Source organism: Geotrypetes seraphini, chromosome 3 (genome assembly GCF_902459505.1).
Source record: "Geotrypetes seraphini chromosome 3, aGeoSer1.1, whole genome shotgun sequence".
NCBI lineage: Eukaryota > Metazoa > Chordata > Amphibia > Gymnophiona > Dermophiidae > Geotrypetes > Geotrypetes seraphini.
In genome coordinates this window covers 164,447,288-164,465,613 of record NC_047086.1, presented here as the reverse complement: position 1 = coordinate 164,465,613, position 18,326 = coordinate 164,447,288, and the positions used below count along the sequence as shown (strand labels likewise).

At 43.1% G+C, this 18,326-nt stretch overlaps 1 protein-coding gene across 10 annotated transcripts in view; it reads right to left on the bottom strand.

The window, feature by feature from the left end:
- The window catches only part of PLEKHG1 (pleckstrin homology and RhoGEF domain containing G1), a 298,003-nt gene that overhangs the window by 123,073 nt on the left and 156,604 nt on the right, over positions 1 to 18,326 (bottom strand). For all 10 annotated transcript variants that reach the window (XM_033937870.1, XM_033937872.1, XM_033937873.1 and 7 more), the window contains one exon: positions 17,649 to 18,190. In XM_033937870.1, coding sequence (XP_033793761.1) covers positions 17,649 to 18,190 — 542 coding nt within the window. The remainder of the gene's footprint in view (positions 1 to 17,648; positions 18,191 to 18,326) is intronic.

Genomic DNA, 18,326 nt, shown 5'->3' with positions numbered 1-18,326 from the left:
CTAGTATTGGGCGTAGGTCTCCCGTTTTTTTCGGTACCAGGAAGTAACGGGAGTAGAAGCCCTTCCCCTGTTGGTCGGGGGGGACCTTCTCCACTGCTCTCAGGCGAAGCAAGTCTCGAGCTTCGGAGAGGAGTAGAGGTAGCTGAGTCCGGTTGGGAGGGCAATTCCTTGGGGGATTGTCCGGGGGAATGGCCCGAAAGTTGAGAGAGTACCCTGATGAGATCACGCCAAGGACCCATGTGTCCGACGTGAGTTGTTCCCAGCGAGGGTAAAAGGCTTTGAGTCGACCTCCGATGGGAAGGCGGCCTGGGACTATGGCGGAGGGGGCCCGCCCCCTTCCGCGTGTCCCGTCAAAAGGACGGGGATGGTTTGGTGGTCGCGGGCGGTTGAGACTTGGGCATGGCCCTGTGATGGGCTTGCGGACGTCTGGGTGGGGGCCGCGAGAAAGCAGGGGTGGACTTTTGTGGGTAGCGGCGCGGAGGGGCCCTGTATGGCCTGGGCGCTGGCGGTTTGGGCTTTTGCCGGACAAGGGCGGCAAACGAGCGTTCATGTTCGGAGAGGCGTTTTGTCGCCGCCTCAATAGTGTCATCGAACAATTCCTTTCCCACGCAGGGGAGGTTAGCCAACCGGTCCTGTAAGTTGGGGTCCATGTCGACCAGGCGCAGCCAAGCTAGTCGGCGCATGGCGATAGCGAAGGCTGCTTCTCTGGAGGAGAGTTCGAAGCCATCGTAGGCTGCGTGGAATAGATGAAGGCGCAGGTTGGAGAGGGACTCTAAGAGTAGGCCGAACGTTCCCTGCCGGGAGGCCGGTAGGTCAGTCTCAAAGGCTCTCAATAGTCCAATGAGGTGTTTGAGGTATGATGTGAAGGTGAAAGTGTAGCTTTGCACCCTAGAGGCCATCATTGCGTTTTGGTATAGTCTCCTGCCGAACTTGTCCAGGGTTCGGCCTTCTCGGCCTGGGGGGACCGCTGCTGAGACCCGGGACGGGTGGGCCTTTTTCAAGGAGGATTCCACTAGCAGCGATTGGTGGGAGAGCTGTGGTTGCTCGAATCCCGGGTAAGGTACTGTGCGGTACTTGGCCTCCATTTTGGAGGGTACGGCCGTGACCATGTAGGGGGTCTCCAGGTTCCTGAAGAAGGCCTGTTGGAGTACCGGGTTAGGTGGTAAGCGAAGGGACTCTCTGGGCAGTGATGGCATATCCAGCTCCGCCAGGTACTCCTTAGAGTATCTGGAGTCGGACTGGAGGTCTAAGTCCAATGCGTGGCCCATGTCTTGGACAAAGCGAGTGAAGGATGGGCGAGATGTCCCCGGGGCCCCGTGTGGGGTCGGGGAACGAGATCTTCGTTGGGTGGAGAAGGATAAGGAGGCTTCCCTCGAGTATCGAGGTTCATGCTCTGATCCATGCTCCGAGGTTGGGGAAGCACTGTGAGAGTGTTCCGGGGTTGTCGATCTTCGGCGTCTCGAGGAGCCCCTCGGAGACGATGCCGGGGTTAGGGGTACCGATCGATGTCGGATTGGTGACCTCGATCCGGACTCCCTCGGAGAATGCGTCCGAGGGGGAGTTCGGAGGATGCGCGGGTTGGAGAGTGATAACTCAGCCACCCTTAGTGGTCCTGTACGAGGTGTGGGAGAACGGCCTCGTAGGGTTGGTGAACCTCGGGCCTTCTTGGAGGTACGGCGGTTCGAGGTTTCTGTCGTTCTAGCCCGACGTTTTGCCCCTCGGCGGTCCGCAGAGGGGGAATGTCTCGGGCGTCTCGGCGAGGAGTCCGAGGAGGATGGGATGCGGCGAGGGTTGCGCACCTTTCCTCGAGGTTGTTCGGTATGAGGCTCAGGCTGGTCTGGCACATTCGAGGTCGAGGCCGATTGAAACTGGGCCATTGCAGCGGACAGCTCCGACGTGATCATCGCTCGGAGTAGGTCCTGGAAGACGGGCACGGACAGCATCGAAGGCATGTCCACTGCCTCGGTGCGCTCCACCGGGGGCGACCTCGTATCAGAGTATTCCCGTGTGGTGGAGGCACGGCCCGAAGGCTTGGAGGGCTTAGATGGGGCTGTAAGCATGGGGCTTCCGCCATGCGTCGCCGTTGTCCCCGAGGCTGGCTTCTTCGCTGTTACAGAACCTGAAGAGGGAAGAGGGGACTTACCCGGAGCCGAGGCTTTCTGTTGTCCCGAGGGCTTCGGGGTCGAGTCTCGAGGCGATGCCGAGGTTTCCGGGGCCGAGGTCAGGGCCGAGGCCAGGGCCGACCTCGAGGCCGAGGTGGAGGGTTGGTCCGGGGTGAAGAGATCCGCCATGCGGGCTTTTCTTCGGCGGAGGGCCCGGTTTTGGAAAATAGCGCACTGGGGGCAGGAGTCGGTTGGATGAGCCGCCCCCAGACAAAGGATGCACCGGCGATGCGGATCTGTGAGAGAAAGAAGCCGCTCGCACCGGGTGCACTTTTTAAAGCCGGTCAAAGGCCGGGACATTAAATCGAAAGTAGCCGCGGCTCGATTAGCCACGCGGCCACGGGGACCCGGAAGCCTCCGGGTCGTTGAAAACGAAGCAGGAATCAAGTAAAAAGGTAAGGAATTCGCGCACAGCGACTTAATCGTGAAAAAACAAGAAAAAATCGCGGTGCTAGAAGGCAGTTGGGGCAGAGCCTGAAAAACACGTCTTCTAGGCTCGCGGAAAATTTTGAACTGGAGACCACGAGGGGATGCACCCCCTAGTGGAGCAGGAAGGCACGCATGCGTGGAGCAGCAGAGCAAACTTAAATCTTCAATCAAGTTTGCTTGAAAATGCTTCCGCATCGGGGCTCCGTAGATGACGTCACCCACATGTGAGAATATCATTCTGACAGCATTGTCATGTGACCACAAAATAAACACAAAAGTGTATAATTAGGATTATATAAATATAGAAAATCCTCAACATGCCAAACAGTTTAGACAAAATTAGAACAGGGAACAATTTTAAATTTAATGAGGTGATGTTCTTAATGATTGCAGGGACAGATGGCTTATATTTTTAAAAAAACAAAACCAAACCACATTTAGGAAAACAATTAGTTCAGCCACTAGAAAATGAAATCTCCAAGTGTAGAGATTCCCAAATGCATGGAAAACATGCTGGTCCAATTCCTTTCTGTAGCCAATGGTGTCCTGGATGGGAAGGATACTGGAGATGGAATATGCCAGTCATTGGAAATGCACATCTCTAATTATATTATATTTCTGTTTCTCTAGTATTGCTGTATATGTTAAGTCAGACTTCTTGAGGTTTCCAGTTAAGATTTTTTGCCTTTATCTCTCTATTATTGATCTGTGGTCCCTTGTTTCATATGTGTGTGTGACCAGGGTGTGCTATTCTGCTAGTATGTAATTTCTGTGTAGAAATCTTTCAGCAAGCCCATTGTTTTGTTTTCTCACTAGCTGCTGTATTAGTATTTCAGGGCCTGGTGTAATGTTTACAGTGCATAAGGTTATTGCGCTTTGAGTTCTGAAAGTTAGTGCTGTTGTGATATGGTAAGGTCCTAGGTTTGTGTATTGGCCTTACTGAGGTGATATCAAAACTTTTTTTAATATAGTTTTAGTTTGCCATAACATGAGTGATTTGGTATGCTCCAACCGCCTCTTCCTGCACTAAGTCGGGCCTTCTCCAATCAGGAGCTGCGTGTCAAGTTTCGGGCCAGCTAGCCATCAAATGGCTGGCCAGGAACTTCCTCTCCGACGTCAGAATTGACATCAGGGTGGGAAGGCTGTGGGCCCAGCACTTGTATGCACCTGGCATCGGGGAAGCAGGGAGAACAGAACGCAAAGGCAACGCGAGTCGATCACGGAGCCCATCGACTCGCGTTGCCTTTGCAATCTACTGGTCGATCGCAATCGACCTTTTGGGCACCCTTGATCAAGGGGGTAGGCTTGAAGAATTGAGAAACACTGCTCTACAGCATCCTACAGTATTGTACCAGCCTGTATAGTTAACAGTATCAACTCCAGCAAGTGCTGAACTTACTCTCCCAGCTCCCTAACCCCCAGGGGCATGCTGGTGGATAGTAGATTCTTTTAGCAGGAACTACAATTCTTTTCCAGCAACTGAAAGGTAAGTCATTCTTTCTTTGTTTTGAGTTCTACATTAAAGAAGATTTGCTTAAGAATTGAGAATCCATTCTGATGATGTTATATGCCTGCTTCTCCCTTCCTGTGCCAATGTGCCCCTGTTGCCACAATTGATGAATTTCTTAGACGCCTTCAACATGAGCCCATATTGTCGGGGAATCACCCACAGGAGACAGCAGAGAGTATTGCTACGGTGGACGTCCTTTGGCTCAATGGTACACTGAGCCCCGATGTTAGAGCCCCGCCTCTACAGCCACAGGGAAACAGCTCTCCGCAAGATGAGAGCACATCCGAGGAGGAAGTGTACTCACCCTGAGAGGCTACTTTTTGGTAGGGCTTACCAGCTGATACCTCTCGGAGCTTATTAAGCAACTGGAAAGATCCTGCGGAGGGAACATTGCAAAAATTGGAGGTACAAGGCCAAGAAGAGGTAAATCCAGTAGCTGAACAATTTAAAGCTGTGCCTGGAGGTTCTTTCTTGGTTGTTAAACCTCCAGAGGTTACTTTAGATGCCCTCTGGGATTTGGTAGTAATCTAGGTAAATCTCTTAAACCACAAATAAAAGACCTAGATAAAAAAAACAACTAAATGAACAAAAAGAAGAGTTTAATAGTTTAAAACAGGACTTGGCTTCCTATGAAAGAGAGATTAAAAAAATGGATAAAGATGTTACTACTGTTAAACAAACACAAGAACTGATGATTAAAGATAATATTATTTTGAGGAAGAAACTAGAAGTTCTAGAAAATGGTAATCATACTAATAATTCACGTTTATTAAATTTTCCTAAAGTTCTTTCTGTTACACCTAGAGATATGGTGAAGTGGTACTTTATATAAATCTTGAATATACTAGAAGATTCAATAGCACCCCTTACACATGTTTATTATTTGCCAATAAAAGCTCAAGATCAACAGATTATGGATCAAGCCCAACAAGAATTACCACTAGATGTAACAACAGTGTTAGAGACCAGATAAAGTAATGGCTAGATCAGCAACTCTGCTAATAATGGTTGCATTATCACCAGATAAGGATTGGATTATGAAATTATTTTTCAAAAACAGATCTAAAGAATAATTGGGACTAAATATACAGATATTTCCTGATGTGTCTAGATAAACGCAGAAACGGAGGCATCAATTCCTGATTTTGAAACATGGAGTAACCCAAATCGGAGGTGTTTTTTTCCCTAGATATCCCTGTAAGTGCAGTTAGGTATTATTCCCTGAAATATGTCTTTTTAGACCCATCTCAGCTGACCAGTTTTTTTTTTGTTTTTTTTTATCTCTAAGACGCCTGGAAAGTGAAGGAGTAACAACTTCTCAAAAATGGATTTGGACTCATGCCTAGCAGCAGATATATTTTTTTCTTTAGTTAAATTTAATCTTCTTAATTTACTCATAAAATCTTGGATTCATAAATTGAGGACTTGAGCCTGATTAAGTAAACTACTTTGTTTTTCTTTATGAATTTAATTTCTTGTAATATGAAGGCTTAATCAAACTTTTCTGTACAAGATGTTATGCTTGGAAATGTTTTTTTTTAATCTTTTAATAAATAAAAAAATTATGTATTTATTCTATTCTGTTCACCTATATAAAGAGCCCAGCAGGACCAATGCACATTGACAATGCAGACAAGCATGGATCAGGTAAGCCTCCTTGCACCAGTAAGTATAAATTGGTGACAGCACCCTTAGACTTTATCGAGTTCTTAATGATGAATAAAAAAATGCACATGGAAGCACTTGGGAGGGGTTAATAAAAATGTCACCATATCTCACCCTGTTTATTGTATGCAGGATTAAGGGCCCCATTTACAACAAAATCCTATTGCTCACCTTTAAAGCTAAACTAACACACACCCCAGGATTTATAGACAGACTACACATCTCACACTGTCCAACTGGAACACTCCAATCCAGTAACCAACACCTCCTTAATATCCCTCCTCTACGCCATCTCTTTTACGATACCACTCTTTTACCCCCCCACACACACACACAAACACACTTTTGGGAAGAAACACCTATGGATAAATTTAAAGACCTTTCTATTTAAGGATGCTTATTATAAGTAATCCTCTGAAAGAAGGAAGAGCATACCCCATTCCTACTGAATTGACCTTTATTGTTCTTCTCTCCTATTATAAATTGTATTTCTTCCCCCTATCCCTGTTTCAATATGTCATTTAAGACTGTTTTCTAAATTATGTCCCCCCAAGATTTTATCTGTTTAAGACTCTTCACCGCTTAGACAACTTTTTTAAGCGGTATATCAAATTTTAAATAAAACTTGGTATTAAGGCACACTAATATTTTATGCTTAACACACATTAAGAGCCAAAATTAATATTAGGTGCAAAACCTTTGTGTTAATGTTGGGGGCATGCGCAGCACTTTTTAGAAGTGCTGTGCTGTTAATGCATGGCAGATAACACAAAATACAGTTAGCTATACTTTTGGTGCAGCCGATACAGAGACAATTTTTGCGACATTAGCAGTTAATGCATAGTAATGGCCTCCATCCCACCCCTTACATATCCCAAAATGAAACTCCCATGCTAGTTAATTAACATGGCAATTAGCATATGTTAAGAGAATGCACTGTGTTAACTATGAAATGCAGCCCCATGCTGTTAACAGGTGGTAATTCATGCATTAAACAGCTAATGAAGATTAGTAGAGGCCTAAGTGATATGTCACCCTTGTCTACATCCTCTAGTGCACAGTTCTCATTCTGTTATTTCAATATGCACATTGTGTACTGTGGTTAAACTAATCTTCCCTAACCTCAGAAAAAAAAGACTCAAAGCTGTCCAATAGAGAACCCATATGAACTCTCACCCTTTTTATTTGAATAGATTTGCATTTAGAACAGCATTTACCAGACTATACAGTCCACAGATAGTAAGAGCTGAGTTATTCATCCCCTGCAGAAAACATCAGCTCAAAGGCAGTGGTCTTTTCATCAACTCACTGCAACAGAGGCAGCCAAAACAGTCTGACAACTACAAAGGAGTGAGCAGCCCAGTTCCACACGTCAGTGGTAGGAACTAGGAAGGAAGATATAATCCCTCAATAACAAAAGTATGCTCTTCCTTTACAAGAAAAAAAAAAAGCTGTAAAAGTCCCTTCTTGCTCTGACAACAAAATATATGTAGTTGGCATAAGCAGGACAAATCCTGATATGAGACTATTTCTCATTTATATACTGCTTTAAGACAAAACGGATTACAGTAAAAACTCACAACTAACAGTATAAAACCAATTTGTGCTCAATGTGAAGTAGAAATAAAATCGGGCATACTTCATACTAGAAAAGCTTATGCTTCTATGAAATACCAGGCTGTCAAATGAGATTAGAGACCAGTAACCTGTTGAAATTCCTTTAATGCTCAGCCAATGTAAAAGCATTTTCTCTAAGGCCTAGATTCACTAAACTCACCGATCTGGATCGTTGCTGGGCAATTCTTAGCCGAGTTTTGCCAAGCGACCGATTCACTACAGATTCTTCATGCAAATGATCTGATCGTACGCACGCCCTACAGTGATCCCACGGATCACTGTAGAGCTATCGAGACGCATGCGCAGATTATCCTTGTTGGTTGTAGATGTGATTTGTGCATGCGCTTGCTCTTCGCACAAACGAGGTCAAAATAAAGGGGGAGGGGTAGCTGCAATTTACTTGCTGACCCTACGAGTGGACATTTATTTTTTTTTAATTTGTACAGCCAGATTATGGAACAGAACACGGTTTAAACCCGCGGGCTCACACTGCGCTTTTTGCAGAATATATAAAAGGAGTTCGTATGCATATGTACAGTTTTATTTTGATTGATGGTTGTTTTGTAACCTCGATACTGGGATTTCAGGGCAGCAGAGAGCAGGAGAGTCGGCAAGGACAGTAAGCGACTGGTCCTCAGCAGTTGCTTCATTTCAGATCAGGAAACCCAATCGGTGTTTCTTCTTCTGCTTACTGAAATCGATGGCTTTCTACTTATGCATAACACTCAAAATCAGTGTGGCTGAAAAAGTTATTCAAAACTATAAGAACAAAAACCCACACGTATAAGAAGAACTGTATGGCAATATATGGTACTCAAAATTAGACTTACAAAATCAGCCAAATGGAAACTAATCTTCTCTTAAAATGTGGTTGTATACCTCAGAATGTGGAATGTTATACCCAATTCATGGGTTGATTTGTGATCCAATTAGCACACTCCTATTTTTCTCATGGGTTTCCAACCACTTACCTATTTATTAAGTTTAAAATTAATCTTTTTATTGTTGATATTTAAAAATTGAATTAATTTAACTAATTTAATCACTCAATAAAGATCCAAATATTTCAATTGCCAAACAGGCCTTCTTAAAGGGAATCGACAGCTAGTGCAAACAGCGATTCAAAATACTCATTAAAAGTTCAAAAAAATTCATGAAGTCAATACAGTTCATAAATGCAAAAATTCAAACCAATTCATAAAACTTCTGAAAATAAATGAAGATTATCACTCAAACCAGATGGCAGTACTTATCTCACAAGCTCTATCCATTGTTGTAACCTGGAGCCGTTGCTGGAAATAGTTTTAATCAAGTCCGAAACGGCCTGTGTTTTGCGGGATTTATACTTTACCCGCTGCGTTAGGACACTGAAGGCAACGGTTGTTACAAAGTGAAATAACTCATTACTGCCTGTTTTATTATGGCAATATTAAGCCTAAAATTTAAATACTTCTATAATCTTTTACCTTCACGGCATTGCAGCACTCCTGCCAATTCCTAGCAACACACAAAATGGCAGTCCCACATTAAAAGAACGTGCTGATGTCAGACTCAATTAACATTTGACCAGTAATTGAAGGAAAACTACAACTATCCTTACGTAACTTTTTTTGAAAAGCGCAAGAATACATAATAATCAGTTGATCTGTGTTCTTCAAAAACTTGTTATGCCCAATAAAATTGCTGCCATTCCATGGCCTTGTTCAAACCCAGAGGTTCCAAAGTCCTGAGCTTAAAAATCCACCTTTGTTCTTTTTGAGCTAGCTTTAAAAAAAAAAAAAAAAAAAAAAATCCCAACCTCTCCTCCCTTTAGACATCACATCAACTATTATAGCTTTCAGAGAAAAAAAGTAGTGTTTTTTACTTTTACAATTGTTTTACTAAAGGAGTTGTCACCACCTCCCTAGTAATATTGCTCTTATGTTCATTAAGACGGATGTTGAATTGTCTTGAAGTTTGTCCTACGTATATTAAATTGCAGGGGCATCTGATGATGTAAACTACCCCTGCGGTTTTACAATTCGACTTTTGATGTAAAGAGTAAACCCTTTTATCAACTGGATTGAGAATGTATTAGTGCAGTCCATGATTTTACACATCTGACATGCGCCACAGGTCGAATGCCCAACAGGACTAATTGTCGAAACATTGTTAATTTGAGTGGGCATTACTGGACATAATATTTCTTTTAAATTTTTAGATCGACGATATGCAATCCTGAGATCAACATCCTCAAATCTACCAGTGATCTTCAGTATTTGCCAATGTTTCCTCAATATCTTAGAAACAATCTGACTGTTCTGCGCATATGTTAATACACATTACATTCTCTTTGTGATCATGCCAGATGATGTCATTTGATCTTGGAGTTAATAATAGATTTCTGTTATTGTAAAGTGCCCTTTTGTATTGATGATTTTACTGGAATATTTCCGTGTGTCAAATTTTTCTGTCATTTCCCTGGATTGATTCCTAAAATCATCCACTGATGAGCTTATTCTTCTTAACCTTAAAAATTGAGAGTAGAGGAGAGTTTTTTAAAAGTTGCAGGATGAAAACTAGAAAAGTGCAAAGCAGAATTTTTATCAATCTCTTTTCTGTACACTTTTGTGTGAAACAAATTATTATCCCAAGCGATGTTTACATCTAAAAATGAAATAGTGGAAGCATCATAAGTATAAGTGAATTTTACATCCTGATGCCAACAATTGATGTTTGCAAAAAAGTTCTTCAATTCTGATTCAGTGTAAACCCATTTCTCTTCAAACGATATCATAAAGAGATTAGCTACAGACGAGGCCACTGAAATGCCCATGGCTATACCATACTTCTGGCGATACAACTCATCCTCAAAAAGAAAAAAAAACTTTCTGTCATAACTATTGTTGCCACCAGGTCTAAGATAAACTGTGTGGAGCCCAAATGTGGACTTGGTCTATTTTCTAAATTCCGTTGTAAAACTTGAAGTGCTTCCTGCTGAGGGATTATCGTGTAGAGTGAACAAACATCCATGGTTACAAGCAGAATGTTACCCTGAGGATGTATCAAAGATAATTTCCTCAAAAAAATCAGTCATGTCTTGTATATACGATTTACTGTGAAAAACAAAAGGCTGAAGAAATTTATTAACATAAATAGAAGGTGCTTCCAAAACTGATCCCTTGCAGGAAACAATAGGACAGCCAGGAGGATTTGATAACGATTTATGTACCCTGGGAAGAAGGTATAAAACAGGAATTTTCGGATGTAAAACATTCAAAAACCTAAATTCCTTATTGGTAAGGAAACCTTTATCTAAAGCGTATTTTGTAATTTTGCTAATCATCAACTGAAGTTCATCGGTGGGATCCACAGTGATTTTTTCATATTCATCCCCCTCACGTTGTCCCTTAGCTTCAGTGAGATACATGGTCTTATTCAACAAAACAATCCCACCACCCTTATCGGCTTTCCTTATGACTAAAGACTAGTCGTTCCTCAAAGAGGAAAGAGCATCTATTTCACTATTAGTGAGATTATTCTGAGGTTTCAAAAATCTTTTCTCTTTTTCACTGAGGTCACTCATGACTAACTTGTAAAAAGAGTCCAACAGAGAATCTAAAGGACCCGGCGGTATCCAAGAAGATTTAGGAGTTACAATAGATCATCTTGATTGATATCGTCTTTGGGGGAAAAACATCTTAATTTTCAAAGATCGAATAAATTTCTCCACATCAACACGGGTCTGAAAAAAATCTACATTTTTAGTAGGAACAAAGGTTAAGCCTTTTGAAAGGACCTTTAATTCATCAATTGTTAAGATATGATGGGACAGATTGATTACGGGAATCTCTGACCTCTCTGCGTTCGTGTTTGTGGTCTCTGATTGTGATTGAAATTCTGATTGAAGTTGGCATGCCATTTCCCCTCATTTGCATGGGCGGATTGGATCGGGTGGAAAATTGATAGGGCAGAAGGTTAGTGAATCGGGTCGGGGAACGATCACAAACTGGTTGGGACGTGATCGGCGAGTTTAGTGAATCTAGGTCTTAGTGTTCTGTGACAATCTTAACATGAACAAGGCTTCTACCGCTCCTTCTACACAGTTATTTATCATACCGGTAGTTGCAAGTTTGTTGAACAAAGCTGCTTTTGGGCTGTAGAGTTCAGGGCCAGATTAACATTATATATTGGATGCTAGGCAAACATAAGTTTGTGGGCCCCCTATCCCACTTCTCTTGAAGTACTGTATTTTTCGCTTTATAAGACACACTTTTCCCCCCCCAAAAAAAGTAGTTTGAAATAAGGGTGCATCTTATGGAGCAAATACTCCTGTACCTGTTTTTAATCGCAGCACTTCCTTCACTGGACAGCTGCAGCAGCGAGAGGCAGAATGGGGTTCATAGACAATGGTGCGAAAGACAAAAGCGTGCGCCGACAATTGAGCGCAGCGCGCGCCGCCGCACCGCTCTAAATTACAGTTTTTAGGGGCTCCGATGGGGGGTTTTGTTGGGGAACCCCCCCCCCCAGTTTACTTAATAGACATCGCGCCGGCGTTATGGGGGATTTGGGGGGTTGTAACCCTCCACATTTTAGTGTAAACTGAACTTTTTCCCTAAAAACAGGGAAAAAGTTCAGTTTACAGTAAAATATGGGGGGTTAGAACCCCCCACACAACGCCCCCACAACGCGGCACGATGTCTATTAAGTAAAGTGGGGGGTTCCCCCCCCACACACCCCCATCGGAGCACTAAAAACAGTAATTTAGAGTGGTGCGGCGGCGCGCGCTGCGCTCAATTGGGAGCACCTTTGTCCCGGCGCACTTTTGACCTGACACCGGCAGAATGGTGAACAAAGCAGCAGGAAGTTGGGAGGTGTGCCGAGGTGATGGAGGTCAGCGATGTTCTGCTTGCCAGGGTGAGAGCAGTGCATTGCGAAGAGCTCGGAGGGTGCGGGTCAACAGAGACGGCGGCTTATAGGGACGCCCAGTATACCAGTGAGGGCGCAGTCTTTGTGCTGCTGCTGCCAGCCTCTCCCTCTGCTCAGGGTTTCAGCAGAGACCAGTGAAGAGTAACTGGTGCCTGCGGCTGATGGAGCCAGAGATGAGTACAACGGAGGCCAATAGTCAGTTGAACACATAGCCGGTGGATCAGCCCTGTTGGAGGTGACTGACTGTTAGGTCCTGAGACGGCAGTTATTTCGGCGCGGATCCCTCTCACACTACTGGGAGTCCTGGACCTGCTGTGCCATTCATGCAGTGGTGCGGGACCAGGCAGGCGCGCAAAAAGCTCACACCTGCCTTGTTCGCCGCTCTGCCTCTTGCTGCCGTCCAGCCATGATTAAAACCAGGTACGGGGATATTGGGGAGCTGCCTGCTACAATTAAAAACAGGTACGGGGAGGGGGGGGCTGCTGCTGCGATTAAAAAAGGTACGGGGAGCCCTGCCTGCCTTGTGCCCTGTCCCTACCTGCCTGCCAGCCACTAGGCCTGCCCTGTCCTGGCCTACCACTAGACCACCAGGGAGAGGGAACAGGGTGCAGAGCTTGGCAAGCAGTGTGGGGTTGAGGGCAGAGCCTAGCAGGGAGAATTTAGTTCAGAATGTTTTTTTTTCTTGTTGTCCTCCTCTAAATCTGGGGTGTGTCTTATGGAGCGAAAAATACGGTAGTAAGGAAAAGAGCAGGGCCTAACTGTGGGTATCAAAGCAGTAATAGTTTGTGAGTGAGCATAGGGACTATGCAAGCACATTCTTTAAATGGAGAAGCTTAATGGGTAGTCCTGGATTTATGCAACCCTATACTGGTACATTATGTGACCTGAAGAGCTCATTTCAATTGGTGATATAGAGAACACTGAATTGGGGTAAAAGTTCAAAAACAGAATCTACTGCCTCTGGTATAAACCAAAGATTCCAAGAGATTTAAGGGCAATGTGTACAAAATATAAATTTACAAAGTTTTACAAGTGAAAAAAGGTTCACAAATGGAAAGAGCAAAATAAAATAGCATATGTACCGTACTTTTTTAAATGTTTCTGAAAGGATATAGGCAGAGTGGAGGCAGTATTAGGACTGTACTCAAGGAATTTGCCCAAGTAATTTAATAGTTAACAGGGTAAATTCCTTGGGCTAAAAACCTTCCTCCACTTAGTATGTGCACAGATACCAATGAACCTCTCCGTGAGACTGTCCTCTCCAAAAACATAAATACTGTCTCTTCTTATGCTGTCCTGTTGCTCATATGCTCCTTCACCAGGTCTGTACACCCTCACGTAAATTGTGGCATTTGCTGCCAGTTCTTTTCCTCAGCTGACAGCAAACCCCTCACATTTCTCCACATTCTTCAGTCCTAATCCTTTCCAACAACCCCCAACTCCAGATCATTCTCCAAAGACCCTGTTCCGTGATTTGCTTCCCCCACAGCCCTTGCAGCTCAGCTCCTCCTTCCTGTGCCTGGAGCAGCCTTCCCATTGGCTGGAGCCTACCACAGCCTCTGCAGTGGAAGGGGAAGCATGGAGAGCTGTAGTGGGCTAAACTGAAAAATCACCACCCTTCTGGTTTTGAGACAGGCAATTCATAACTTTTTAGAATCCTGAAAAAAAATCAAGACAATTTGCAATCCTATTCTCTTGAATCCTGAGCACATGTGATACGACCCTCCCCCCTTACATTTTAGGCCCAAGGCACATGCTTAGTTTGCCAATGCATTAATCTGCTGTGGCAAAGCTTGATAGCTGTGCCAGCTAGAGCCACTTCATGTGCAGGTTATTAAAGTTTATGTTGCAATTAAAACTAGATATGAACACATGTGCACACCCACTCACTCAACCTGGTTCTGGCTAACATCAAAAGCAGAAACCACAGACAATACTAAAATGTGCACTTTTGCAATACTTCTTAGGAATTTGATCCAGGAGTAGATGAATTTCATTGCATTCACATTGTTTTACAGAATAGCTAAGATTACACATTTAGGGGTCTTAAGTGAGATCTGTTTCTGGACTTCAGCCCTTTAGGTTCAACATCAAGTGGGAAGGTGCTGAAAACAGACAGCATCCTTCAGAAGAAATTTCCCCATAAAAGTGAACATTTAAAGAAAGAAAAAAGTAGGACAATAGCCCTTAAGAGTGACTAATGCTCCTTCACAAAATAACTCTCCAATGCGGATGCTGCTCTAGGGGAGGGGATTAGATTTCAAGACTCTCTAATCTTTCTCTTTCTTCACACAAAATTCCCTGAGGTGGTATCTCCAGGGCCCTCTATTCATTGATTTTTGCTAGTGGCATGAACTGACAGGAAACCCATTAAGGACATTACTAGATTTTTAAAAAAGTTTTAAGTAAAACAGATTTCTGACCCACAGTGTTGGGATCAAAGGGAAAAATTTCCACAGTAACAGAATCATTTTTAGCTCAAGCGTAATTTTTCAGTTATCAGTTTGCTTAAGTATCAAAACGTTTTCTGAAATTGAAAGTGCAATGAACTAAGGTCGCCTTTTATGAAGCCGCTTTTAGGCTTGCTTTTTTTTTTTTTTTTTAAATCACCGGCTGCAGTGGTATTAGGTCTGACGCTCAGAGGGCTTCTATGAGCGTGAGAGCTTTTACTGCCATGGCCGGCAATAAAAAAAGCCTAAAGAGGCTTCATAAAGGGTGGGTGTGTGCTAAATGTAAACAGATTTTTTCCCCTTTGACCTATAGATCAGTATATCAGATAACACGTTTCTCAAACAAATTCATACAACTGACTTAACCTATGCAATTTTAACCTTTGATGGAGAATCACATCTAATGGTGCCTAAGGTTATTTCCAGCCCAAATCATGTTTATTTTGACCTTACAGGCACCTCTGTAGATGCGTTTCCGGCGCCTATATTTTTGAACGAGATTTTAATTGGTTTTTAATTGGCACAATTAGTGCACCGATTAAATCAATTAAAACAATTAAATTAGGTGGCAGTAGGACGCCTACCACTGCCTAGCTTTGGGGGAAAACATTTTCATTAAAAAGAGGGGTCCTCATCCAAGATGGTGTCTTGCTGAGAGCTCCATGGTGGTGAGCACGTCGGTTCTTTTGCCGGGAAAATGGGCAAGAGAAAGGGATCAGCGAAAGCCCAAGTTCCAGCAGTTAGCCAAGTATCACTGATGAAACACAAACTACCTTGGAGGATTACAGAATGCCGACTGGACACACGTCAGTTGTCTCCTCTAATCAAGCGCAACACGCGCAATATGCACGCGTGAGTTGTGCTAGCAGCAACAGGATCTCGTTGAGTCCCGAGAATAGAATGGCCCTCCCTGCAGCCTGGAAGGAGTCTACTGGATCGAGAGCATCAGTGTGGAAACTTGGGGGGAACTCAAACTTCTTTATCAGTGTCCGGGAATCTCTCTCCGATAAGAGTTTTCTCGGGTGTCCACACCACAGACTTTGTATCCAGCTGAAACTGTGAGTAGGGCATGTGGGGGGAAAGACCCTTATGAAAATTCTGCAGGTATGAAAAATAAGAAGCCAGCCATTATAACCTTAGAAATACTTTGGGAGGCTATCCAGGACTTAAATTTCTCTGTTTTGAGAAGAGTGGATAAAATGGAGGATGAAATGAAAATGTCCCTGAACAAATTGCTTTGCAGTCCCAAGGCTTAGTTCAGCAATTGGAGAAAGTAACACCTTTGGAGCAGAAAGTGGAGGAGGAGGTAGCTTTGGTGAAAGATAAGACCATAACCCAATGAAAGATTGAATATTTGGAAAATCAGTTAAGAAGGAATAGAACTTCACGGTATTGCAGTATATAAGCTGTTATTATTATTATTATTAATAATAATTTGAGACTTTTAAATTTTCCCAAGTCACCTTTGATATCAGCATTGGACTTGGTGAGATGATATTTGAAGGAGATCCTTAAGCTGGATGAAGTACTTCCACCAACTGTGAAAGCTCAATATATTTCTGGGAAGGAAACAGAGAGGCTGGGACCTCGAGGAGTCCAGATCCTATGATGAACTTAATTGACTTTCTGGAATCATCTCTTGAAATAGTTACCCAGAGACTGATTCTAATTGTAACATTTGCTTTGGAGCTGGATCGCAATAATGTTTTATGCTTATATTTCCGTAATATTAATCAGCAGTTTATGGGATCAAATATTTGGATTTTTCCTGATTTATCTAGAGACACACAAAAGAGGTGCCAGTCATTCTTGGCCTATAGACCAAGAGTGAGTGCTTTGGGGGCAATTTAGTATTGAAGTTTCCTTGTATTTGTATTGTATTGTTTGAGGGTTCGACTCTTACTTTTTTTGACCCAAAACAGCTATTGTTGAGGGAATGCTGTGATCAGGCTGAGGCAATGATGTGGGGAAGCCTCCAGGGAAAGTATTTTGCTTTTTTTACCCTTATTGATTATTTCTGTGTATCTTGGATCTTATTTCCGACAGATTGTGGACTGTCTAAAGACGATGTTTTTTTCCTGATCTTGATTTTTTTTTGTTATATTACTGAAATTTCATTATCATGGATATATTGAAGTGACTGTAAATTTGAAATGTTAGGGGGGGAAAAAAAAGAGGGTTAAATCATCACCGAAGATGTGCAGGTATTAATGTCCATTTGCACATGCCAAGCTGTAGTAAAGATGTCCCTTAATTAGACATACTACAATAAAGTTAAAGAAGGCCCAAAAGCTTGATATTACAGCTACTGCAACTAAGAAATTATAACTTCTTTAACTGAATTCCCTTCTATTTCATAGTTGATTCCTATAGTTTATACTCTAGAAATGGACATAGGTAGGAAAAAAACCAAAAACCCAACCAAACCTCTTCCCACATGACTCAACTCTTTCAATTTAAAACAGTCCAGTAATGAATTACCATAATGTTGTCCTGAAACAACAGTGGCTCTGTAGCATACAAATGAGCCATTTTCAAAGAACTGCAAAGCTTCACGCTCCATACAGTTTCTCTGAAACTCCAGGCAAAATAAGTTTCTCTCTACAACTGTCCTAGTGGTGACAAGGAAAATGAGAAACCACCCCTAGAACCAGCTCACACCTCTACCTATGCGCTCTATGGCCACAATAAAGGCAATGCAGGGATATATATAAAACCAAGGTGTGACTGTATGTGTAAAAGTTGTGTAATATCCACTTCATACAATCAACATAACAGGTAAATCCAGAAGCAAAACATTAGGGGTCTCTGTTACCGACTTGGAGCTTAGATGTGACCTAAACCATCACATCACTCATTCTGTATAAATTTTGTCTTTTTAAAAAGCTTTCATGTAACATTTCCTACCTGTACGATACTTTTTAAATCTTGCACATACATCCTCTCAGTCTGTAGGATTTCTTGGACAACTCTGTCCACATACATGAGCTTTGGACTTGTGGGTTCACTGGCAAGGGACCCAGTACAGGTTTTAACCAATCCTTTTGTTTCCACTTTCTTCAATGGATTTGTCCATTTTTCTGTGTTATCCCGAGAGCTCCGCTGCCCTGTGCCACTGTTTCTTGAACCCTCAGCAGTTGACAGCAGCCTGGCTGGAATCAGCTCCAGGTTTATAGCCCCTGTTTCCCTGTCTTGCTGAAACAGGCCAAAGTGACTGTTTGAAACTAAGGTCATCCTGCTGCCAAAGGAACAGTGGCTATCCCTGGAGGAGGCAGAGGAGGAAGTGGAGCTAAAGCTCACTGGACGGTCACTGTCCGACACTTCCATGGTCCGGATCCCACTGTAGTGGAAACGTCTGTCTTTCCTGTGTATATCTTCCACTAGGGTGTTCTCAGGGCTGGCAAAATCCGTCATAGCTGGCAGGACATCAAGAGGCACATTGTTGTCATCTACAAAGCATACAAAACAAATAAATTAATTACACCAACGTCTATCATAACATATTACTTTAAAGTTAGTTAAATAGAAAACACATTTGACGTAATACGTATGTTTTTGTTGACCCATCTTAATTGGAAATTCTCC